This window comes from Echinops telfairi, unplaced genomic scaffold, assembly GCF_000313985.2.
Source record: "Echinops telfairi isolate 266 unplaced genomic scaffold, ASM31398v2 ScPeMD7_7459;HRSCAF=8497, whole genome shotgun sequence".
Taxonomy (NCBI): domain Eukaryota; kingdom Metazoa; phylum Chordata; class Mammalia; order Afrosoricida; family Tenrecidae; genus Echinops; species Echinops telfairi.
Genome location: NW_022111359.1, coordinates 4,363,955 through 4,385,963, shown reverse-complemented (window position 1 = coordinate 4,385,963; position 22,009 = coordinate 4,363,955). Strand labels below are relative to the sequence as shown.

Below are 22,009 nucleotides of genomic sequence, written 5' to 3'. Positions count from 1 at the left end.
CTATCCATCCATTCACCATCAATCCATCCACCCACCCATCCATCCCATCCATCCATCTACCATCCATCCACCCACCCATCCATCGAGCTCCCATCCATCCATCCCATCCATCCATCTATCCACCCATCCATCCATCTGTCCACCCATCCATCCTGCTACCATCCATCCATCCACCTACCCATCCATCCATCCACCCATCCATCATCCATCCACCCACCCACTTGGCCAGCAGTTCTCTTTCCTGTGGCCACTGGGCTTCACACAGCCCAGGGGCTCCGATCCAAACAGGAGAACCACGTTTGATTCCCAGCTCCTCCTCCTCATGTGATGCCACCACTGTCTGTCTGTCCTCGGAGGCTGGCATGTTGCTGCGATGCCCCCCAGGTCTCAGTGGCACGTCCACACTCAAATGAGGCAGGAGGAAAGGCCTGGCAGCTGGCTTTGGAAACCCAGCCCATGAAAACCATGTGGAGCAAAAGGACCTAGTCCGGGCAGCGCGTTATCCTTGTGTGTGGAGTAACTACTGTGTGCTGGGGCTGTTTGGAGGACCACTAAGAAGGAAGCTTGTCCCCCTGAGCTGGGGGTGCCAGGCCACAGTCGACCCCCACCCGCCTCATCTGAACCCCCTCCCCGCCAGCTGAGCTAGGCCCCAGAGATGTCGTTCTAAGATCACACACTGACCTCTGGGGCGGCCCCATGAAGCCCCGCCCACCCTATGGCCTCAGTTTCATGACTATTCCTGCGGCTCAGGGAAGGGGGATGGGGCTGGAAGGGCAGGGAGTGGCCTGGCCCCACCTAACCCAGCTGTCCCCTTGGCCCTGCCCCAACCCCCCCTAATCCACCTTTGAGCTGACACAGCGTCTGGAGACTTCAAGCAACCTGCTAAAGTCGCCCAAAGCCCCCTGCGCCGCTGCACACCCCATCCTGCCCACGCCCTTAACCCTCCAGGTCCAATTAGCTAATTGGGGCTTGAGCAAGGAAGCAGCTCGTTAGTGTGTTAGAGGAAAGACATCATTACTGTTAGAGGAAAGACATCATTACGGGCGGTTCAATAGCCCCCTCCCCACCCCTTGTAACTGCTGACCCAGGGGGTTCACTGCACCCTGGCCATAGAGCCCTTGTGAGCCCATCTTACAGGTGGGCAGCTGAGCCTGACCAGGGACACAGACCCCCACGGAGCCCCACGGAACTCCCCCCAGGTGCTAAGCTCACTCATCTCAGCCTCCCTCCCCATTGAGTTACCTGGGCTCAGGTGTCAGTATATAACTGGGCTTCCCAGGTGTCTATAGCTGATTTCTGGAAAGAAGTTTGCCAGGCCTTTCTTGTGAGGGACTCTGGGGTGGACTTGAACACAACCCCCCTCACCTCCCTGGTGCGGACACACCCATGAACCATTGGCATCACCCAAGGGTGTTCCCTTTCCTCTGAGCCTGTCTCTCTGTCTCCTGAACTTCCAACATTCTGGAAGGATTGTCTCCACTTCTTCACCCTGGGTCCCCTGGTCCCCGCCTGGACTGGAGCCCCTAAGCAGCCCTCCCTCCAGCCTCCCCCCTCCCATTCACCCCTTTCTTAGCACTTGGATCCCCGCTTCCCTGGCCAGCTCAGCCCTGGCATCTCCTGGATGCCCCCTGCCTCCTCTGACCAGCCAAGATCAAGGCAGCCTTAGGCTCTTCCCTTGAAACTCGCTGTACCTCTAGGAGATGCTCATCATTCACTTGCCCCCAAAACAGGAACCTGGGGTCTCCCCCATGCCTACATTGGGCACCACCCAAATGCCATACTGACCCTCACCTTCAGCCTGTCTCACCTTACTCCCACCTCCCAGGCTCATCCTCCTGATCTCTGGTCCTGCCCTACCCCACTCTACAACCTGCCATAACTCCGCAGTACCCTCCCTTCCACCATCCACTTTGTCTGGGGTTTGCAACCTTGTCATCGCCTCCTATCCCGCCTACAGCCACACACACAAACACACGCACACTCCCTCCTGCTCCACTTCTTTCACTAAGCTTCCTACCTGATCCCTCCCCCCCACCCCCATTGGTCCTCCTGTGTTTACCTGCTGGTTGTGGATCTTCCCCTACTCCCCCACCCCCAGGGGACTTTGAACAGTACCTGGAACATAGGAACAACACCCCCAAACTCACTGACATCGAGTTAATGCTGACTCACAGCGACCCTATAGGACAGAGTAGAACTGCCCCTGTGGGTTTCTGAAACTGCAGCTTTTCATGGGAGTAGAAAGCCTCTTTTGTCCCATGGAGCGGCTGGTTGGTTTGGAACCCCTGACCTGGTGATTGGCGGCCCACAGTGTAACCCACTCTTCCATCTGATACAAAGAAAGCCCTCGGTGGGTGTTTGCTGGGTGGAGAGATGGTGAGCTTCTATTCCTACGTCAAAGGCCAGCTAAAATGAGCCCACCCCAGCCTGACCTTTGCCTGGGTAGGTGTCCATGGGAGCCAGCAGAAAGTGTCTTTGCCTCTTAAGGCTCAGCCCACGTGCCCTGACCCCCACCCGAATGGACAGCTGTGAGCCCACAGAGGTGGGGGGCTACTTCTCAGTGGAGATAACAAGGGCGTTTCTTGAGCACTTCCTGTTTGCCAGCCAATGCCTGGGCACAGTGTGTGACATGTCTCCAGCATGCCCCCCTCCCCCATTTCCACAGCCAAGGAAGCTGAGGCCCAGAAAGGCAGAGGTGGCCCTTGGTAGCTGAGCCTGGATGCATGCAGCCCCAGCCCTGACCTCCCTCCCTCCACTAATCACCTCTGCTAATCCTCCCTGCTGGGGCTGGCGGCCAGGCTGGGAGCAGAAGGTGGCCTGTGGTGTTGGCCCTCAGGGGTCTGGCAGACGGAGGGCTGCGTGGTGGTGAGCCTGGGCAGAGGGCACGAGTGAGTGGTGGGGTGGGGTGTGCGGGACCCCCTGGGGCAGAGGGCTTGAGGGGTAAGAAGGCACCCCTTGGGGAGCAGTGTACTGCCTTTTCCCCTCTCTGGGTGGGGGTGGGGTGGTCTAAGAGTGAGGCAGAGAGATGAAGGGGGCTTGACGCAGAGACACAGATGAGAAGAGAGACAATAGGGCCAGGGAGACAATGAGAGACCAAAACCAAAGCCAACCCTGTGTGGACGGGTCCATTCGGACCTGTAGCCATTCGATATTGGGTCTCCAGGGCTAGATCTTTACAGAAGACAGACTCCTGAGCAGTGGCTGTTGGGTTAGAACCGCTGGCCTTGAGGTTAACAGCCCAATACCTACCTCACAGCGCCACCAAGGACCCTTAACATAGAGACAGTGACATAATCAGAGAGAGAGAGAGAGAGAACCCTGGGGGGGTGGACACCCTGAGGCGGGGGAGGGTTCAGGTAGAAGCGCAGGACAAAGTGGCCAGAGACGACTTCCCTGGCAGGTGCTTGGGCATCTCCTGTCCTCACCTCGCCACTGCTGCCACCGGCAATTCCTCTTGCTATCACACCACTGTCTAGTCTGCTGCTGCCCTGCCAGGGGAGGGGCAAAGGACCAGAAGGCATGTTCCCGGGCCCAATTGAGGGGCCCACTGCCGAGGGTGAGTCCCCGGGGCCAGACAAGGAGGCCTGCAAGAAGAAGCGCCGGAGGAACCGCACGGCCTTCACCACGTACCAGCTGCACCAGCTGGAGCGGGCGTTCGAGGCCTCCCACTACCCGGACGTGTACAGCCGAGAGGAGCTGGCCGCCAAGGTGCACCTGCCGGAAGTGCGCGTGCAGGTGAGAGGGCCCTCAGTACGCTGTCCACTCCCCATACCCAGGCAGGAGATGCTGGGGAAGTTTCCCGGAGGAGGGGCTGATGGGGCTGGGGCCATGGCGGCTAAGTAGGAGTTCGCCAGATGAGCAGGAGAAAGAATCGGTGTTTATCTCGCCTGTGCGGAGCTGGGTGGGAGGGGGAGGCAGAGAATGTCGCGACAGAAGAGCTGCGAGGACCCTGAATGTCCAGCTCAGTGGCTCAGGCTTCATGCTGAGGGGCCTAGGGGCTCTGGGCAGAGGATGGCAGGAAAGGGCTGAAATCAACAGATTCCAGAGCTGACTGGATTGCGGGCATTACAGCGGGTAGGGTGGTGGGAGAAGGCGCAGTGGAGAAGTTATTAGCGATTTTCCCCGCCCCCAGGTCTGAGAGGGAGGAGCCTTAGCAATTCTCCCCGCCCTAGGCCAGAGAAGGAGGAGCCTTAGTGATTCTCCCTGCACCCAGGTCTGAGAAGGCGGGGCCTTGGCGAGTCTCCGGAAAGGGCGGGGCCTTAGAGACTCCCGCCCCCCGCTGTGAGAAGGCGGGGCCTTATAGACCCGCCCCCAGCTATGAGTGGGCGGGGCTTAGAGACTCCCGCCCCCAGCTGTGAGAGGGCGGGGTCTTAGAGACTCCCGCCCCCGGCTGTGAGTGGGCGGGGGACTCTTGAGTGGGCGGGGCTTAGAGTCCCCGCCCCCGACTGTGAGAGGGCGGGGCCTTAGAGACTCCCGCCCCCAGCTGTGAGTGGGCGGGGCTTAGAGGCTCCCGCCCCCAGCTGTGAGAGGGCGGGGCCTTAGACAGACTCCCCGCCTCCAGGTCTGGTTCCAGAACCGCCGGGCCAAGTGGCGGCGCCAGGAGCGTCTGGAGTCCGGCTCCGTGGCTGTGGCAACCCCGAGGCTCCCCGAAGCCCCCGCCGTGCCCTTCGTCCACCCTCCGGCCGTGCCACTGACTCTGGAGCCCTGGCTGGGCCCGGCCCCGCCAGCAGTGGCCGGCCTCCCTCGCCTCCTGGGCCCGGGCCTCACCATGCCGCCCCACTGGGCGTCTCCAACCTTTGCTCCGACCTTCACTGACGGCTTCCCTCTGGAGGAAGCATCCCTGCGGCTGCTGGCCAAGGAGCATGCGCAGACCCTGGACAGGCCCTGGGCTCTGGCTTGAGCCAGGTGCCCGCCCCACCTGGGACCCCCTTGAGAGTGGTCACGCCAAGGTCATGAACCGGTTTTGCTGTCAGGCTGCCCATCTGGGCCCACCCACGCCTCACCCTGCCTTTCCGGGAAGACTGACCCCAAGCTGGGGGAAGTGGTCACAAGGCCCCCTGGCCTGAAGCTACTGGGATCTGCCCTTTTTTATTATTAATGTGAGCATACAAGGGGGTACCCCCAAAAAACGGAATTGTACTGGGGAGAGCGGAGCGCTGTAGTACACATTTTTCCCGATAGGCGAGCCTTGAGCAACTTCCTCTGGGTTAGTGCCCCCAGTGGCGATGCCTGGTCACAGTGAATTTTTTTTCCTAAAAGCAGTTTCTCTCTAACCTCGTTTTTTTGTGATGGCCAATTTAAAAGAACAGTGTGTGGCTGTGAAGTTTTGTTTCCTCCTGGGGAAAAATGCTGCAGAAACTGTTGTGACATTGAACACAGCTTACAAGGACAACGCTTTGGTAAGAACTCAAGTGTACGAGTGATTTCCTCATTTCAAAAAAGCGGAAATGTCAGTGACCTCCTTCTGGACGTCCATCAACGTCCATTTGGAGTTCATCCCACCAGGTCCGACTGTTACTCAAGCTTCCTATTTAGAGGTTCTGAAAACACTGCGAAACAGTGTGCGACAAAAATCTGATTTGTGGCAGACAGGGGACTGGTTTTGCCATCGCGACAGTGCACCTGCTCACGCAGGCATCTCAGTGTGCCAGTTATGGGCAAAAACAGCATGCCTCTCTTGTCCCACGCACCTTTACTCCATGCGACTTGTGTCTCTGTGAATGCAGAGGGACAGGAAAGGACAGCAATTTGCCCATATAGAAGAGGTGAAGCAAAAAGAGGGAGATGCTGTCAGCCATCCAAACGGATGAGTTTGAACAATTTTTCCAAGAATGCAGATTTCACAAATGTATGTAGTGTAATGGAGAGTACTTTGAAGGTGATGGGTTGTTTTGTAAAAATCAAAACAAGTTGTCTTTTTTTGGGGGTAGCCCCTTGTATACCCAGTCAACCCACACGCTGACGCAGCCGCCATGTCCCGCTCTTCAGTTTGGCAACACTGGTGACCACCTTTAAGTTGTGCAACCATCTCCCCAACCTTTTCTGTGCTGTTCCTCTAACCCCACCCCACCCCCATCCCTTGAACATGAAATTCCAGCTCCTGCAACTTCCTGTCTGACCTACTGAACTGCCTCTGTCAATTTGGCCCCATAGCAGATCATCTTAGGAGAAACACTCCTTACCGGTTAAGCTAAGCTTTTGTTTGGTTTAAAGACTTCAGGGATACTTTTGGTTTAAAGTTTAATGATTTCAGTTCATTCCATCTCTCTGGCTCCAAAAAAACCTGGGTTCCGGGAGAATGTGGCATGCTGTTCTTTGTCCTCCCCCCCCCCCCTTTTGATTAGTATTCTCTCATGGAATCCTTGCTCAAAGAATCTGCTCCTGGTAGCCAGGCACTGTCCAGTTCTTTTGGTTTCCTGGCAAAGGAGGCATTCCATCACGGAGGCAATTAGTCACAGCCCGTGCCCCCTTGAGGGCAGTCTCCCCCTCTGTCACACGGACATGTGCAGGCTAGGGCTGGAATCAGGCTTTGCTGTAGGCTTGGTTCTGAGAGTGGATGCCAAGCTCATGGGCGGATGAGATGGACATGACTCAGGCCTGAGCTTCCCCGTGTGACCCAGAGATCCTCCTCCCTAGGCCACTACCTGGCTGACCATGTAACAGCTCCAGGTCCTCACAGCCAGCCCACCAGGCTCACGTTGGTACTCACCACCTGCCCTCCGCTCAGGCTCCACACCATGCCAACACTTGGCCCTCATACCTGTGGCCTTCCTCCACCCACAGCTGCCCAACTTCAGGGAAGCCCTCCATGGTCAGCACCCCATGCGTCCAGCCACCCCCACCCCCACCCATGTCCTCACCTAGTCAACTACTCATCTATCCAGATATCCATCTTCACCTGTCTACTTACCAACCCACCCCTCAACTCAAACATCCAGGCCCCCACCTGCCTGCCCATCCAACTACTCAGCTATCTGAATATCCATCTATCCACTCACCTGTCCATCCATCAGTTCATGCATCTGCTTACCATCACTTCAACTGTCCATTCACCCACCCACCGGTGTCTGCGTACCCAACTATTCGTCTGTCTAAACATCCATCCACTTACTTCATCCATATACTTGCCAACCCATCTACCCACCTGCCTATCCACCAACGTACACACCCACCCATCTATTCTTGTATCCACCCACCTACACCCCCCACCCCCACCCCGTCTTCTCATCCATTCAATATTCTCAACAACACACTGGCGGGGGCGGTATCTCCATGTCCATTGAAAACAGATGAAGGTTCTTGGGGAAGAGAGTCTAGGAGCCCCCAGGGCAGGGGATGTGCAGGGTGGGAGCACAAAGCCCTTGGTGACTCTGCATGGTGGCTACACACCCCCACCCCCACTGAGGGGGCCTACTGGGTAGGGTGGAACCCAGAGAGGAGAGAGGGTGTCTGCAAGGGCCGAGTCCTCTGCCAGGGGCCTGGCTTGTCCAGCAGAAGCACAGCCAGTTACTGGTGCGGAGGGAATGGGCAGTTAACTTCTTTGTGGCGCTCCCACCCAGCCCAAGTTCCAAGAACAAGACCCGGGTGGACCCTGGCCACATGGACCCCAAAGTCTTTATTGGCCCCCCACGGTCCTGGCCTGGGCGTAGCAGGCAGGAACCTGGAGGAGGGGGTTGCCTGTTCGCGAGGGAAAAGTCTGTTTCCGGCAGGAACGTAACACGTCGTCTGTGGGAGCCCAGGCAGGGTGGGGTGCAGCCCCACCCCCACTAGAACTTCTGGTTCTTGCTCAGCCGGTTGTGGCGCCAGATGTTGTGTTTCCGCAGCAGCCGCCAGTACTCCCGGGTCCCAGGGTCCAGCTCCTCCAGCGTCTTGGGGGGACCCACGTTCATGTGGAACAGCCTGAAGAGGGGTGCAGTGGGATGGAAGGGATGGGAATTAGCACTGCACGTCCCAAGGATGCAGAACAGAACCCTGCCTCTGTCAGCTACCTGGAACACTCTCCTGAGCCGCCCACTTTACTCAACCTTACAGAACTTTCCCCAGGACCCCACCCTGTCTCCTCCAGCCCCATGGGCCTCCTTGACATTCCTAGGACTCACCAGGCCTGGTCCTGCCTCTGGGCCTTTGCATGGCCGTGCCCTCGTCTGCAAGGCCCTAACCACCCATGGGGGCCTGGGTTCAGAGGTCACCTCCTTGGTAAGAAACAACTCACTGCCCTCAGTCAATGCCGACTCACGGTGACCCTGTAGGGCAGCTTTAGCACTGGCCCTGCGCGTTTCCGAGAGTGTAACTCTTGACAGGAATACAGAGTCTCATCTTTCTCCTGCAGAGAGACTGGGGGTTTCCAACTGTTGACCTCGAGAATTGCAGCCCAAAGCCTAACCACTCTGCCCCCAAGGCCCGGTTCCATAGGAAAGCTCTCCCCTGAACCTTAGACTCTGCAGCCAAGCCCCTCCCCTCCACCCCCTCACTCATTCCCCTGATGATCTGTTTAAGGTCTGGCCAGCTCCTTGCTCCTTCGTGGGGTGTGTGTATATAAGTGTGTGCATGTGTGCTTTGCTTCAGCACTTAGAACAAAGCCTGGCACACAAGGCTGAAGAAGTATTCCTTTAAGGAAAACGGAGAGCCCTGGTGATGCAGTGGGTAAAGCAGTGATCTGCTAAGCAGAAGGTCGGGGATTCAAACCCACCTGCCGCTCTGTGGCACCAAGATGAGGCTGTCTGCTCCTGTCAGGATTAACAGTCTCGGAAACCCCAGGCAAGGTCGCTGTGAGAGGGCACACCCCACCGGCAGCGGGAGGTGATGGGAAAGATTTAATACATGTGCATTGTGCACGGGATGAGGGATGAGGTTTGTGGTGCCATCACCCTTAACCCACTCACAGACAGGGCAGCCCTGGCAAAGACATCGGCACGGACCAGGCTCCTCCACCCCCAATGGTGCCCCTGACCTCCTCCTGGGACAGCTGGCTGTGGGGAGCTGGTGAACCACTTACCACTCAGGGTACTCAGCATCCGGTTTCAGGAGGACATCCTGACCCTCTTTGTAAATGTTGACGCCCATGGCGTGCGTGGTGAGCCGGACCGGGTCTGTGCACACGTCTGGGTCCTTCAGGGCCTCGCTGGCCACACTGCCCTTGCTACTTTTGCCCCCTTTTATGACTGGGGGTGGGGGTGGGAGGAGGAAAGAGGGACTCAGGCCAGCCCTGTCCCTTTCATGGAGGCTAGTTGTCCTCTCCCTCCTGGCATGGCCTCAGGCCTGGCTGGACACTGACCCCCCTCCTTGGGTTCAAAATGATTTTAAGTGGGACAAGGGCATACTGTGACATGACACTGGGGCCCAAAACTAAAATAAAGGCAAACGCTGCAGCTCAGAGGGACTGAGTTGCACGTTCTAAGTCCCATATTAGCCCCCTGAGCAAGTCTCTGGTGGCTACTCTGCACCTTTATCACCTGAGGACCTACATTCCTCTTTCCACAGTGGAGATCAGGCATGGCTGTATCCAGCTGCAACCCCATGTGTGCTTTCGTTTTGCTTAAGTGACTACTATCTCAACGAGTTTTGTTGAATTTAGAATTTCTGGCGAGGATCAGCCCAAGATCTCCTAGCAGTGGTTCTCAACCTTCCTAATGCCGCGACCCTTTCATACAGCTCCTCATGTGGTGGTGACCCCCAACCATCATATTTTCGTTGCTACTTCATCACTGTCATTTTGCTCCTGTTATGAATTGGGCGACCTCTGTGAAAGGGTCGTTTGACACCCCCAAAGGGGTGTCGACCCACAGGTTGAGAACTGCTAGGTTAGGACCTAACGATTTAGAGGTAGAAAGCTGATTCGAACCCAAGTACTTGGCTCTCCTCCAAAAACGCAGCCTATAGACCCACGCCTGCGCCGTGAAACGCACTGCTCCGTCTGTCTGGCCCCCAAGTCCTGCGGCTTCACAGTGACGCCTGCGTAGTAACAAATCAAAGCTCCCGAGGCCCGCGCCGCGGGTGCACTCGCGCTTTAAGGCTCCTGCTACAAACGAGCGCAGGCGCGGGGAGCTGAGCGTCGGCCCTGTACGCCTGCGCACTGAGCGGACGATTCCCGCGCCTGCGCAATACCAGCTCCCCGTGTCACAGTCCCCACATTCGCTACCCTTAAGCTAGTTTACCCGGTTTCTTGGCATAATTCCGGACGAGGGGCCTGCCGGGTGGGCAGAGGTTCGGGAGCTCCTGGGCCCGCCAGACGGCCCAGCTCCGGGCAGTCACAAGCAGACGTCTGGACGCCATGACCAACGCCGACTGCTTGCACGAGCACGCTTCCGGGAGACGTCACTAGCTCAAGGTTTGCTTGGGAGATGTAGTCTCCTAGAGATTTCTGGGAAGTGTAGTTTTTCCAACCACAGACGTCGACGCGGGACGCTTGAAAAAAGTTCGTGGAGAGATGGAATGAAAAGATAACGGAATTTGTCCACGGACTTTTTGAAGCCCCGTCCCGTTTATTGCGATTCCCTTAAGCCTTTGTGGGCGTCCCCGATTTCTTTTCTTTTTTTTCTTTTTACACTGGGGCGCTTTATTGGGCTTGCTGAGAGATGGAGATACATGTGCAAACAGCTGTGGACAGCGGGGGCAGGCAGGGCAGGGGTCAGGTCGTCCAGCAGGGCAAGGCCAGAGGGTTCAGGACACAGCATGGTGCAATGGCTAGTGGCTTTGCTGGCCCATCATCTGTGACAGGGCTTGGAAGCTCCCGATTTCTTTATGAGGGTACTTGCAGCGGTTATTTCCATGACTTCTTGCTTTATTATTATTATTTATTTAAAGACCACACCCTACATATTCCTGATGCTAGTAAGCCTCAAACTCCAAGGAGACTTTTCCTCCGTACATTCCATCCCTGTTGCTAAATCCTGAACCTGCTTGACCTCGTTTTATACGCACAATTCAGAAGAAAGCATTATTATGCCTCCGTTTATAATTACGGAAACTGAGGCTGGAGTGATGGTAGAGCCCTCCAGTTAGCCAGTAGCCAAGGGACATCTGTCTCAAGTCTGCAGAAGCCCTGTGCTGCTAAGCCCTTGGGTTTCTAAGCCCAAGGTCCAGTTTCAACAGGGACCCCATGCTGCTTTGGGTTTGTCCAAAGTCACTACCTCGCACTCCCCTTCAATATTGTCCAGCGCCATATTTCCCCATCTGTCACCCCATAACGATATTTGAGAAAACAGGCCAAAAGGCCAGCTCCAGCTTTCGTGGTGCATGAGTAGTCTCGGGGTTCGAGCTCTGGGCCCCACGCCCAGCTGCCGGCCCTAGCGTCCGCGCGCCGGCGGTCTCCATGAAAACTACATTTCCCAGCAGACCCTGCGAGACCGCGCATGCTCACTTGGTCTGGAGCGCTACGCGGACAGATCAGCCGGCGCCCTGGCCGGGAATCGGTGAGTTGCCAGTGCTGGGAGGGCGGCCCCTCGGTTTGAGAAGTAAGTGGCCGGGCCTAGGGCCGGTGCCTGAGATCTGGTGTCTGAAGTCTTGAGTCTTAAACCCGAGGATTGGGAAGTCACATAACTCTTAGCTGTAGAACCGAGTTTTCAGTGTTGAGTCTGGGGTCTGGGACCTGAGTATGGAAATGGAAGCCTTGCTCTGTGTGGCGCCTTGAGTCGCTAGTCGGATTGCCTGGGTTAAAGTCTGGGTATTGAGTTAGGAGTTGTGGGAATGGGGGGTTCGAAGCTGGGGTCTCGGGGCTTTGCACCTGGGGGGTCTGTAGAGTTAGGGTGTGTATTTTGATCTTGCGACCCATGATTTGGGACAAAGGGGAGGAAAGATGTGGAAGGACCATGATGCGGGTGGGGGTGGGCAGCAGAGTCTGGGGTGACAGTTCTGGGCGCATGCCCATGGGTTTGGAGCTTGCTTGCCCTTATCGCTCGAGATTGCCACGTCTTGAGACTTGCCAAGTGGGTTGGAACCCTTGAGCTTTCGGTTAGGAGCTAAACTAAATGCTCAACCGGTGCACCTCCAGGGCATCTTGGCACCAAGTTGATCCCCAGGAAGTTCATCTTTCAATCTATCTTTCAGCTTCAGGAAAATGCTGACCTGAACCTGGGGGCCAGGCATGGAATTCTTGACAATCTCCCCAGCACCTCCAGCGATGGACTTGGAAGAGTCCAAGGATCCTCCTGCCTCTCAGGACCCTGCTGCTGCCTGCCAGTGGGACCCGGTGCCAGAAGCTCCGGGCACCCCGAATCAGATGGATTTTGATGGACCGAGAATCCAGGACCTGGTGCAACAATTTGAGGCCCTGCCGGGTGATCTGGAGGGTCTGCCCACAGAGGGCTCCCCCTGTCCCCTGCACATTGCCACCGGCCATGGCCTGGCCCCCCAAGACATTGCCAATGCCCCTGGGCTCCTGTCCTCTGAGGCTGGGCGGGAAGACTTACTTAGCCTGTTGCATTATGAAGAGTGCCTGCCTTCCCAGCCCAGGCCTCAGGCTGAGTCCCCAGAGCCTACCCCCCGCCTGCTGCAGCCTCCTGAGGACCCAGACGTGGACACGAGCCTGCCGGAATGGTCAGAGGGGGCCTCTGCTGGGCAGGAGGGCAGCCGCAGCTCGGGTAGTTCGCCTGAGCCCTGGCTGGAGACGGAGCCTCTGGTCAGGCCCGAAGCACCAGCGGCTAGCTCCCAGGTAGTAGTGACCCGTTCCCTCTGCCATCTGCAGGCAGATGGGAGACTCAGACATGCCCCTTTCTGTCTCCTTCCAGAGTCCCGAGACCCCGGCTTCGTGCCCTGTCCCCCAGGAGGGTGAGTGCCCTGCCTGTCCCCGCACTTGAGGGTTTGTTCCAGAATGACTCAAATTAGGTTCTAAAATCTGACCTGGAATTTTCGAGCAGAAGGTTCTGGAAAGGGGGTGAGGATGGTTGTGAGTAGATTGCAGGTGGCCTGATAGAGAAGAGAGGGTCTTGAGAATGTTCTAGGTGTGAGAGACGCGCCAGTAGCAGCGGGATGTTGTGTCTAGAATGGCTTGCATTTTAAGTGATGGTGGGCGGAGGGCGTGAGAAGATGCCAAGAACTGACGCCCTCTCACTTCTGTGTGGGGCTTTTGCACTGGGTGCCAGGGTTGGGCTGTTCAAATAGAAATCTGGCCCACAAATCCAAAGATATGTACCATCTGGCTCTTGACAGAAACGGTTTGCCAAGCTCTGCCTTAGAAGCGTGGGGCAAACCAGTTCTGGCCTTCTAGAATGGTCTAGCATTTCCCCCAGCTAGGTTTCCAGGTCAAAGAACAAGCTCACAGGTTGTGGGGAGGGGAGCTGGTGTGGACCTCTGTAGCACCAGGAAGCTTCCGGAATCATGGGCCGTGCTATGACTCACCTAGGAGGCTCCAGAACTTGGTACTTTGCCTGGGATTCTAGCTTAAAGGAGACTAGGTTGGTGAGATTGTTTAAGGGCTGTCTGGCTCTACTGAAACTGGACCATTCTAGAACCTGGGGTTTTTAAAACTATTAAAACAAAAGGCAAACTCACTGCCAACGAGTCGATGCCCACCCATAGCAATCCTACAGGACAGGGTCGAACTGCCGCTGTGGGTGTCCAAGACTCAAACTCTGTCCTGGAATAGAAAGCCCCATCTTTCTCCTTAGGAGCGTCTGGTGGTTTTGAACTGCTGACCTTGCAGTTAGTGGCCCAACATGTAACGAAAAGGCAACCGGGGTGCCTCACTGTTCGTTTAGAGTTGTAGAGGAAGCAAACAAACACAAACATTGCCATCAAGAACTCTGCTCTCTCCATAGGGCTGTGGGATGGGGAGGGGGCTGAACTTTTGGAAGCGGACCACCAGGACTTTTCTTCATAGACATGCGTAGCTGGATGAGCCTGAACTGCCAACGTACAAGTTAGCAGCCGAGCGCATAACTGCCAGCATTGCCCGGGGGCTCCTAGAATAAAAATCCTGTGTGGGGGGGGCTGTCTTGATTCTAGCGGCTTCAGAAAGTTCTAGAGCAGCTCTCCAGGGAGGAAACAATAGGAAATGAAGACGAGCCATAGATGATCTTCTTTTTTTGCATGCAGCCACATTTATTAGGTAGATGGTCCTCAATGTCCGTTATCCAACTTTCAAAAAATGCCAGGTGGGCTAGAGATGCTTCTGATACCTTTTGTCTTCCCGGAGGCCTAAGGGAAGCTCCTTTCAACAGGTAATTAGTATGTTAGAATATCCTGAGGTAGCTGGCATGATTTTCCCCCAAATCTGGATCTTCCAGATCCGATGAGAATCACACGCCGACAACGTGGCCCAATTTGGACCACCCCCAGGTGGCGCGGCTGAGGCCGCCCTATGAGGGAGCGCTCCGCTCAAACTCCCGGGTGGGCTTGGTGCCCCCCTTGTGGCACAGTTGGCTCCTGAAGGTTGGTGCCAGAGCTGACCGCGGCTTGAATTCGCCGAGGGCTGCTGTCCAGAGCGGTGGCCTCCGCAGCCATTCTCAACCGAGAGTTCGTGACTGGGACACTATGGCTCCGCAGAGTGGTCTGGCTCTAGACGAGAGGCGTCGAGGCTCTAAGCTGGGTGGAGGGATCCGCAGAACCGTGATCTGAGGGAGTGCTTTTTAGATGCTTCTGGCATTTCTTGGCGTGACGGGGCACGGCTGAGGCTGCGGACTGTTGGGAGGCGATCCTGGAACCATCAGGAGTCCTGCGCGCTGTGATCCTGTCAGCCCTTCTAGATGTACGGAGTGCCGAAGCCTGTGGCTTTAGAGGGATCACGGTCGTGTGGGCTCCAGGCCTGTCAGACAGCCAGCTGGAATCTGGAGGAGCCAGTTGGAGTTCCGGACGGGGCCCATGTGTTGGATAGAATACTTGTTCATTCCGATCAGGCAGCCTTAGACCCCTGGGGTGGGGTGCCTGTAGCCCCCTGGATGGGTGAAGGAGAATTCTAGAACACTGGACACCCTGTTGTCTGGCTCTGTCTTGACGGAGGAATTCCAGAACCGTGCAGGGGGTCACCTATGGATCTGGAATGCCGGGGCTCTCAGACACGGGAGCAGCGGCTCCTGGTGCTGGCCTGGTCTCCAAGAAAGCCTTAAGGCTCGTTCCGGAGTCCATTCTGACTCTGAGCCTATAGGACAATGTAGAACTGCCCCTCTGGGTTTCCAGGGCTATAACTCTACATCCATAGAAAGCCTCCTCTTTCTCCTGTGGAGCAGTGGGTGGTTTCTAACTGCTGACCTTGGTGCTACGGGCCCCACGTGTAACCACTACACCAGCAGGGCTCTTTAAGGCTCCCACTAAGCCCTCAAACCAAACTCGCTGCCATCAAGTAGAAGCTGACGCATAGCGACCCTGCAGGACAGGATGGGACTGCCCCTCTGGGTTTCTGGACTATAACTGTACAGGGGTACCCAAGAACAGCTGGTAGTTGCAAACTGCTGGCAGGTTGGAGCTCTAGCTCTGTGGACTAGAACAGGCACCAGAGCCGGCTCAAGTCTCAAAGAAGCCTCTAGATCTCCGGGCAGAGGGCATGCCCTTGGCTCCAGCTGATTGGTTCTCTGTGAGGCTCTAGATGCCTCGGGGGCCCAAGGGGCCAGCAAGACGGACAGGCTGCACACACTTGCACTGTTGCCCCCAGCACCCGGTCCCTGTGACCATGAAGACCTGCTTGACGGCGTCATATTCGGTGCCAAGTACTTGGGCTCTACCCAGCTGGTGTCCGAGCGGAACCCGCCCCCCAGCACCCGCATGGCTCAGGCCCAGGAAGCGATGGACCGCGTCCAGGTGAAGCCAGGACTGGATGGGTGGGCTCGAGGGGGCGCCTGCAGGCAGGTGGGGCACCAGCGGGTCTGCGGGCCACCACCTTCCACCGCTCCTGCCCCTGCCCACAGGCCCCGGCGGGGGAGACACAGCCCATGACCGAGGTGGACCTCTTTGTCTCTACCAAGCGGATCAAGGTTCTAACCACTGACTCCCAGGTACAGGTGGGGTGGAGCTGCGTGGGGGAGGGGGGGTGGCCAACGGCGAGCCCCCGTCCACGAGCCCCCCCATCCACCCCGCTGCTCTCCCTGCCCAGGAGGCCATGATGGACCATGCCCTGCAGACCATCTCCTACATCGCCGACATCGGCAGCGTGCTGGTGCTCATGGCGCGGCGGCGGCTGGCCCGGAGGCCCACTCCCCAGGACCGTGCCCGCCGCCTCTACAAGATGATCTGCCATGTCTTCCTCTCCGAGGATGTGAGCGGCCTCGGGGTCCATCAGCCCGCTGCCCGCCTGCCCAGGAGCCCGCCACATGGCCCTCCCCAGGACCCCGCGGGCCATATAGTCTCACCCTCCCCATCAACCCTTGAGCCCTGTGTGCTCATCGTTTTCCTGAGCACCTGGCCCATATGGTTCTACCTTAAGTTCTCAAGTCACACTTTCAGTCCTTCCCAATAGCCCCTGGGCCATATTGTCTCCCCCTCCCTCCCTCCCCCGCCGCCTGCTTCCCACAAGTCTCGGGGCCATTATTTACTCAAACTTCCCAGAAGAGTCTAATCTGTAGGTTCTCACCTTAAGACCCCCTGGGCCGTGTTTGCTCACCCCGTGTTCCGCATTCTCCTTCCCACGAACTCCCCCTGGGGGGGTGCTTTGGAAACCCAGAGGGGCCGAGAAAGCAGAGTACACTTGATACTGAATTATGAGCTAAAGTCCAAACGCTTCTCATTGTGGAGGGAATGCTGGGTGATTTTTGTTCTGTTTGGGAACTTGTGTATAAACCTTCGGGCATTGCAACCTGCACCCCTAGGCCTGTGTCCCCCACCTCAGATGCCCCAGGGCTGCCTCCTGGGCCCCTTCCCCTAGGAAGGGTGGGGGCTGGGAGCCTAAGGCAACCCATTCCCATCTGCAGGCCCAGCTCATAGCCCGGGCCATCGGCCAGGCCTTTGCCGTGGCTTACAGCCAGTTCCTGCAGGAGAGTGGCATTGATCCCAGCCAGGCCCGGCAGAGCCAAGGGGCCATAGGGCCCGGCCACCTCCACAACGGGGACCTTGACCATTTCTCCAACAGCGACAACTGCCGGGAGGTGAGTGGGTGGGCGCTGCCCCTCCCATGCATGCCCAGGGAGCCACCCTCATGGCCGCTCTGTCCCCAGGTGTGCATCCAGAAACGGCCAGGTGAGGGCCTGGGTGTGGCCCTGGTGGAGTCGGGCTGGGGCTCCCTGCTGCCCACAGCTGTCATCGCCAACCTGCAGCACGGGGGTCCAGCCGAGCGCTCGGGCGCACTCAGCATCGGGGACCGGCTCACTGCCATCAACGGGGTCAGCCTGGTGGGGCTGCCCCTGTCCACCTGCCAGACCGCCATTCGCGTGAGTCCTGGCCTGCCAGTGCCTCCCTCATCAGCAGCCCTCCCGCCGGCCGTGTGCTTCACCAGTCCCACAATCCTTTGGGCCTCATGTTCTCAAACTTCCCACAATGCCCTGGCCCATCACCCTTTCCCACCTTCCCTGGACTGTGTGCTCTTGCCCTTCCCATAATCCCCTGGGCTTTTTGCTTTTAATCTTCCCACAAGCCCCCGGACTATGTATTCTCACCCGAGGCTGCAGCAGGGGAGGCTGCTTGTTGCAAGTTACCTGGGAGCTTGGCTGCAGAGCCCATTCAAGTCTTAACCCACAGGCCCCAGATGGGGAACCGGGTCCCTGGGGGGGGCGCAACAGCACAGTCTAAACCTGCCTGCACCCTACAGGGCCTGGGGCCCAGTAGGGCCGGAGGTCACCCGGTGTGGAACACAGTTCCCCCCACCCCCACCCCAGAGCCTGCCCCTCCCCACTTCACAAGGGCCCTTTTAGAATGACCCTTGGTTTCCACCCACCACTTGGGGTTGGATTGGGATGCTGTGCCTGACCCAGTCCCCGCCCACCCCACAGGAGGTGAAGCCGCAGACATCTGTGACCCTCAGCATTGTGCACTGCCCCCCAGTCACCACGGCCATCATCTGTCGACCCCACGCCCGAGAGCAACTGGGCTTCTGCGTGGAGAACGGCATCGTGAGGCGGGGTCCTGGGTGCTGGGTGAGGGGCGGGCGATCACACAGCAGCCCCTGAGCAGCTCCTCTACCCACCAGATCTGCAGCCTCCTGCGTGGGGGCATCGCCGAGCGCGGGGGTGTCCGCGTGGGGCATCGCATCATCGAGATCAACGGGCAGAGCGTGGTGGCCACGCCGCACGCCCGCATCATTGAGCTGCTCACGGAAGCCCACAACGAGGTGCGTGGGGCCCGGGGGGGCCCCCCTCCCCTGCCCCCAGCCAGCCCTGAGCCTCCAACCCCCACCTCCCACGCAGGTCCACATCAAGACCATGCCAGCCGCAACCTACCGCCTGCTCACCGGCCAGGAGCAGCCTGTGTACCTGTGACGCCCGGCAGCCCCGCCCTCCCTCACCACTGTGCCTTAGCCCTGCCGTCGTCGCGCTGCGGGCCAGCCAGGGCGCCGCCTCAGCACGCTCCACTCACAGGTGCTTTCTGTGTAGAAACATTAAAGGTTTATCCACTGGGCAAAGGCTCGGCTTGGGGTCTGTGGAGCTGAGCCGACGGAGAGGTGAGAGTTGTGAAAATAGCTGTTTATTGAGACCAGGGTGACAGGAGCAGGGCCAGTTCCGTATGGACAAAGGGATCTCCGCAAGTGGAGCAGAGGGAGGCCACTGGGCCAGCGGGCCACCTGGAGGGCTCAGAGGTCAGTAGCTGGGCCCCAGTCATAACCTTCATCTGAGGACTCATCGTCTCGGACGCGGGTGAACTTCTTCTTCAAGGCCTCCCGCTCGAACAGCCTAGGGATTGGAAGGTGCAAAGGAGGCTGTGGGCAGATCGCGCTAGGCAGAGCAGGCGTGGGGCGAAGCCAAGAGTAGCCAGCCCTCCTCGGCGAACACGTATACACCCTTCAAAACCCCAGCCCCAGTGCCCGCTCCTTCAGAAAGTCTTCCTAAACCTCCCAGAAATGGGATCTCCGCATGGCCCTGGGCACGCAGATGGCTGCGTCTGGCCCTGCTGCAGCCACCAGGCGAGAAGCGCTCTGGAGGTGTGGTGTGGATGTAGGGCTCCTGTCTGCCCACAGAGTCTGCAAAAGACGGGTGAGGGCCCGGGGCTAGGTTCTTACCGGATGCTGTCCTGGCGCCACTGACTCGGGGGGTTCCGACTCTCCACCTTGGAGGAGTCAGGAGGTTAATACTTCCCCACGAAGGAGAAGAAACAGAGGGCTGACCCCCCCAAAACACACACACACACACACACACACACACACACATTCTCCCCACCTCTATCCAGGGAGTGCAGACTTTCTGCCCCCCACCCCCGCCCCTGGTCCCTCTTCTAAACAAGGAGACGTGCAGCTGACAGGAGAGTGGTGGGGCTCAGGTCGCCAGGCCTGTGGCCAAAGGGAGGATGAGTTACCGGTGTGACCGCTCAGGACTGCTGTAACAGTCACAGTCCGCAGGAGGGCGCTCGGCAGTGGGACAGGTGATGCCCTGCACAGCCCCAGGGAGCTCTTCTCAGCGGGCGCGTACAGCTTCATAAAGGATCCCGAGAAAGCGGTGCCTTCCCAATCCCAGGGAGGTTCTCCGGGGACCAGGACAGCCCTGTGCGCGTTGCTCTTAACTGCCTAAGAGCCCGCCCCCCGCAGCCGGTTGTCCAGTTCCGTCAAATGGCATGGTGGTCGCAGGGCTTCACTGACTGGTTCTCAGAGGCCGGTTGCCAGGCCTCCCGAGCCTCTCAGTTAAGAGATTCCATGGAAACCTGCTTGGTGTCTGAGCGGCATGCCAGCCCCCAGGGACAAGCAGATGGTGGCTGTGTCCAAGGTACGTCTGCCAGGATCAAACCCTGGTCTCCCTAGGTACAGGTGGGAATTCAGCCACTGGCCTGCCACTGCCTCCAGCCCACGTGACCACCAGCTCCAACCTCGCTGCCATCAAGCCGGTGCCCAAACCAAGCCACCCTACAGGACAGAGTGATAGGCCCCTATGGGTTTTCGAGCCTGTAACTCTTTACGGGAGCAGAAGGCCTCCTCTCTCCCAAGGAGCGGCTGGTGGTCTCCAACTGCCGACCTCGTGGTTAGCAGCCCAATGCGTAACCACTACAGCACCAGGGCTCCTCCTATACAAGCAGCTGTTGTCGAGTTAGCTCTGGCACGTGGCGATCCCGCCTCTTGTCAGTGGAACTGTTACTCCGTCGTCGGTCCCAGTGTCTGATTTTCGGAAGTAGATGGTCAGGCCCTATTCCCGCGGCACCTCTCGATAGACTCAGAGCTCCACCATCTTTCAGGTGGTAGCCAGGCAGCCTCCGTGCTCCCTGGGGGGTGGATTCCAACCCAGCAGCTCGGGGTGATAGCAGCACCACCCCTTGACGCTTTTAAGACTGTGACCCTTGGGCAGTAGTGCACCAGGCCTTTCTTTCAAGGCGCCCCCAAGTGGACCCAAAGTGGGAGAACAAACATCTTGGCAGCTTGCGCCCCCCCGGGACTCACCCCACATAATAGATACAAACCCAAACTCACCACGGTCAAGTGGATTCTGCCTCATAACCAGCCTACAGGAAGGACCTCCCCGGACAGCTCCCTAGACTAAATCGTGCCGTGAGCAGACAGCCTGTCTCCCCAAGGAGCGGCTGGTAGGTTTTGAAGCCCTGACCTTGTGGCTAGCAGTCCAGCACTTACCTGACAGCACCGCGTGTACACGGTGCTAAGTAAACACTCATGATGGTTAATGCCCTGCTGTTGTGGGTCAGAGCCCAGGCTGGGCACCCGGAGCGCCCCAAGCCACCCTGTGATGTCAGGACTTAAGCAGCTCCCCGGAGGTGGGTGACCCCATGTCTTGGGCTCAGGTGTCCAGATCTGAGTCCAGCGGCATCACCTGTCTGACATCCCACTGAACCTTGCAGTGCACCCCACCAAGACTCCTGCCTGGACCCCCTGCCCGGTCACCTGGGCTCCTGGGTGGGCTGAGGGTCTCCCCTGGTCCCGAGGGCTCGGGGGCTCCTCCACCAGCACTGGCTCTGAGGATCGGGCCAACGCTGGTGCCACCAAAGGCCTTTCCACGTCCACGTGGTGCCCGTCTTCACCATAGGCATAGCCATCCCCGTCGGCGTAACCTTCCCCGTCGGTGTAACCTTCCCGGTCGGTGTAGCCCTCGCCGTCGGTGTAGCCCTCGCCATCTGTCTCGTAGTCGCTGTTGACCCGGCTGTCACAGCTCAAGTCAGCTGTGCTGTCAGCCAGGCCGCGGAGGGGGAGGTCCAGGTTGTCCTCTGAGGAGCTGTCCAGCTGTGGGGCAAGAGGACAGCGTGGACCTGAAACCCTCCGTCTCCAGTTCCAGACCCAAGCCTTAGCTCTGTCTGTGGCTCCAGCCTTTAAACCTCACCCCCAATCCAGCAAGGACCCCCAGTGACCCTCGACGAAAGACCACGTCTTCAGACCTGACCCTTGACCCCAGGCCAACCCCAGCCAAGACTAACTCAGCAGTTACAGGCCCTGACCTTGGCCCTAACCCCCAGCCCTGCAACAGAGCCGAGATGGTGAGGAAGAATCAGAGGGGCTGACAGTCTGAGGTCAGAGTGGGCCCCAGCTCCTTGATCAAAAAAAATAAAAGATAAGGCTGCCATCAAGTTGGCTTCAGCTCATAGCGACCCTATAGGACAGCGTAGAACTGCCTCTGTGGGTTTCCAAGATGGCAAATCTTTACAGGAGTAAAAAGCCTCATCTTGTCTCCCAAAGAGCCGCTGGTGGTTTCGAACTGCTGACCTTGTGGTTAGCAGATCAAAGCATAACCCACCCACTCTTGACACTTGGGTGCCATCTATAGGCTAAAAGGGGTTATTGACAGCCCAGTCTAAATCCCCCAGTTCAGGCCTTTCATCCTAGCCCATGATTAACTCTGATTTTTTACCTCAAGGTGACCCTTGGCCTTGGCCCAAGGAGAAGCTTCCTGGCTCAGAGCTGGGCCTCAAGCCTTGACCCCTAGCCTCCCAAAGGGAGATCGAAACCTGAGTTCTAATGCCACCTGCCCCTCTTGTGTAAGACTGTCTCTACAGGAACCTTGATCCCGGT

General features: G+C 58.0%; 4 protein-coding genes across 6 annotated transcripts in view; 2 read left to right on the top strand and 2 right to left on the bottom strand.

Moving 5' to 3' along the window:
- Positions 1-3,519: 3,519 nt before the first annotated feature.
- Positions 3,520-4,900, top strand: RAX2 (retina and anterior neural fold homeobox 2). The gene is made up of 2 exons (XM_004714381.1): positions 3,520-3,735; positions 4,562-4,900. The coding sequence occupies exons 1-2, from the start codon at positions 3,520-3,522 to the stop codon at positions 4,898-4,900; spliced, it is 555 nt and encodes a 184-aa protein (XP_004714438.1).
- A 2,685-nt stretch (positions 4,901-7,585) lies between these two features.
- On the bottom strand, positions 7,586-10,292 carry MRPL54 (mitochondrial ribosomal protein L54). Its single transcript, XM_004714269.2, has 3 exons — positions 10,155-10,292; positions 8,996-9,161; positions 7,586-7,899 (listed from the first exon to the last, which is right to left on the bottom strand). Exons 1-3 carry the CDS (start codon positions 10,270-10,272, stop codon positions 7,767-7,769), a joined length of 417 nt encoding a protein of 138 aa, XP_004714326.1. The 5' UTR covers positions 10,273-10,292; the 3' UTR covers positions 7,586-7,766.
- Positions 10,293-11,362: 1,070 nt separating this feature from the next.
- Positions 11,363-18,458, top strand: APBA3 (amyloid beta precursor protein binding family A member 3). 3 transcript variants are annotated; one of them, XM_045300101.1, is made up of 11 exons: positions 11,363-11,411; positions 12,046-12,649; positions 12,726-12,765; positions 15,584-15,729; positions 15,837-15,923; positions 16,022-16,183; positions 16,836-17,009; positions 17,079-17,291; positions 17,850-17,969; positions 18,047-18,187; positions 18,264-18,458. In XM_045300101.1, the coding sequence occupies exons 2-11, from the start codon at positions 12,083-12,085 to the stop codon at positions 18,333-18,335; spliced, it is 1,722 nt and encodes a 573-aa protein (XP_045156036.1). In that variant the 5' UTR covers positions 11,363-11,411; positions 12,046-12,082; the 3' UTR covers positions 18,336-18,458. The 3 variants fall into 3 exon arrangements, with proteins under 3 accessions (XP_045156036.1, XP_045156037.1, XP_004714327.1); XM_045300102.1 differs by lacking the exon at positions 11,363-11,411 and adding an exon at positions 11,412-11,453 and having other exon boundaries at positions 18,055-18,187; XM_004714270.2 differs by lacking the exon at positions 11,363-11,411 and adding an exon at positions 11,412-11,453.
- Positions 18,459-18,524: 66 nt separating this feature from the next.
- Positions 18,525-22,009, bottom strand: part of TJP3 (tight junction protein 3) — a 51,189-nt gene continuing 47,704 nt past the window's right edge. Inside the window, exons 19-21 of the mRNA XM_045300051.1 lie at positions 20,891-21,226; positions 19,073-19,119; positions 18,525-18,746 (exon numbers count right to left, since the gene is read on the bottom strand). Coding sequence (XP_045155986.1) covers positions 18,647-18,746; positions 19,073-19,119; positions 20,891-21,226 — 483 coding nt within the window. The 3' untranslated portion in view covers positions 18,525-18,646. The remainder of the gene's footprint in view (positions 18,747-19,072; positions 19,120-20,890; positions 21,227-22,009) is intronic.

What these genes read in the sequence shown, in the direction of transcription:
- APBA3 (XM_045300101.1), top strand. Translation starts at nt 12,083, where the DNA reads ATGGAATTCTTGACAATCTCCCCAGCACCTCCAGCGATGGACTTGGAA. An exon ending in ATGTCTTCCTCTCCGAGGAT is followed by an intron (nt 16,184 to 16,835) that starts GTGAGCGGCCTC and finishes TCCCATCTGCAG; the next exon opens with GCCCAGCTCATAGCCCGGGC. An exon ending in TCACGGAAGCCCACAACGAG is followed by an intron (nt 18,188 to 18,263) that starts GTGCGTGGGGCC and finishes CCTCCCACGCAG; the next exon opens with GTCCACATCAAGACCATGCC.
- RAX2 (XM_004714381.1), top strand. Translation starts at nt 3,520, where the DNA reads ATGTTCCCGGGCCCAATTGAGGGGCCCACTGCCGAGGGTGAGTCCCCG. An exon ending in TGCCGGAAGTGCGCGTGCAG is followed by an intron (nt 3,736 to 4,561) that starts GTGAGAGGGCCC and finishes CCCCGCCTCCAG; the next exon opens with GTCTGGTTCCAGAACCGCCG.
- MRPL54 (XM_004714269.2), bottom strand. Translation starts at nt 10,272, where the DNA reads ATGGCGTCCAGACGTCTGCTTGTGACTGCCCGGAGCTGGGCCGTCTGG. An exon ending in GAATTATGCCAAGAAACCGG is followed by an intron (nt 9,162 to 10,154) that starts GTAAACTAGCTT and finishes CCCCACCCCCAG; the next exon opens with TCATAAAAGGGGGCAAAAGT. An exon ending in GATGCTGAGTACCCTGAGTG is followed by an intron (nt 7,900 to 8,995) that starts GTAAGTGGTTCA and finishes ACCCCTCTTCAG; the next exon opens with GCTGTTCCACATGAACGTGG.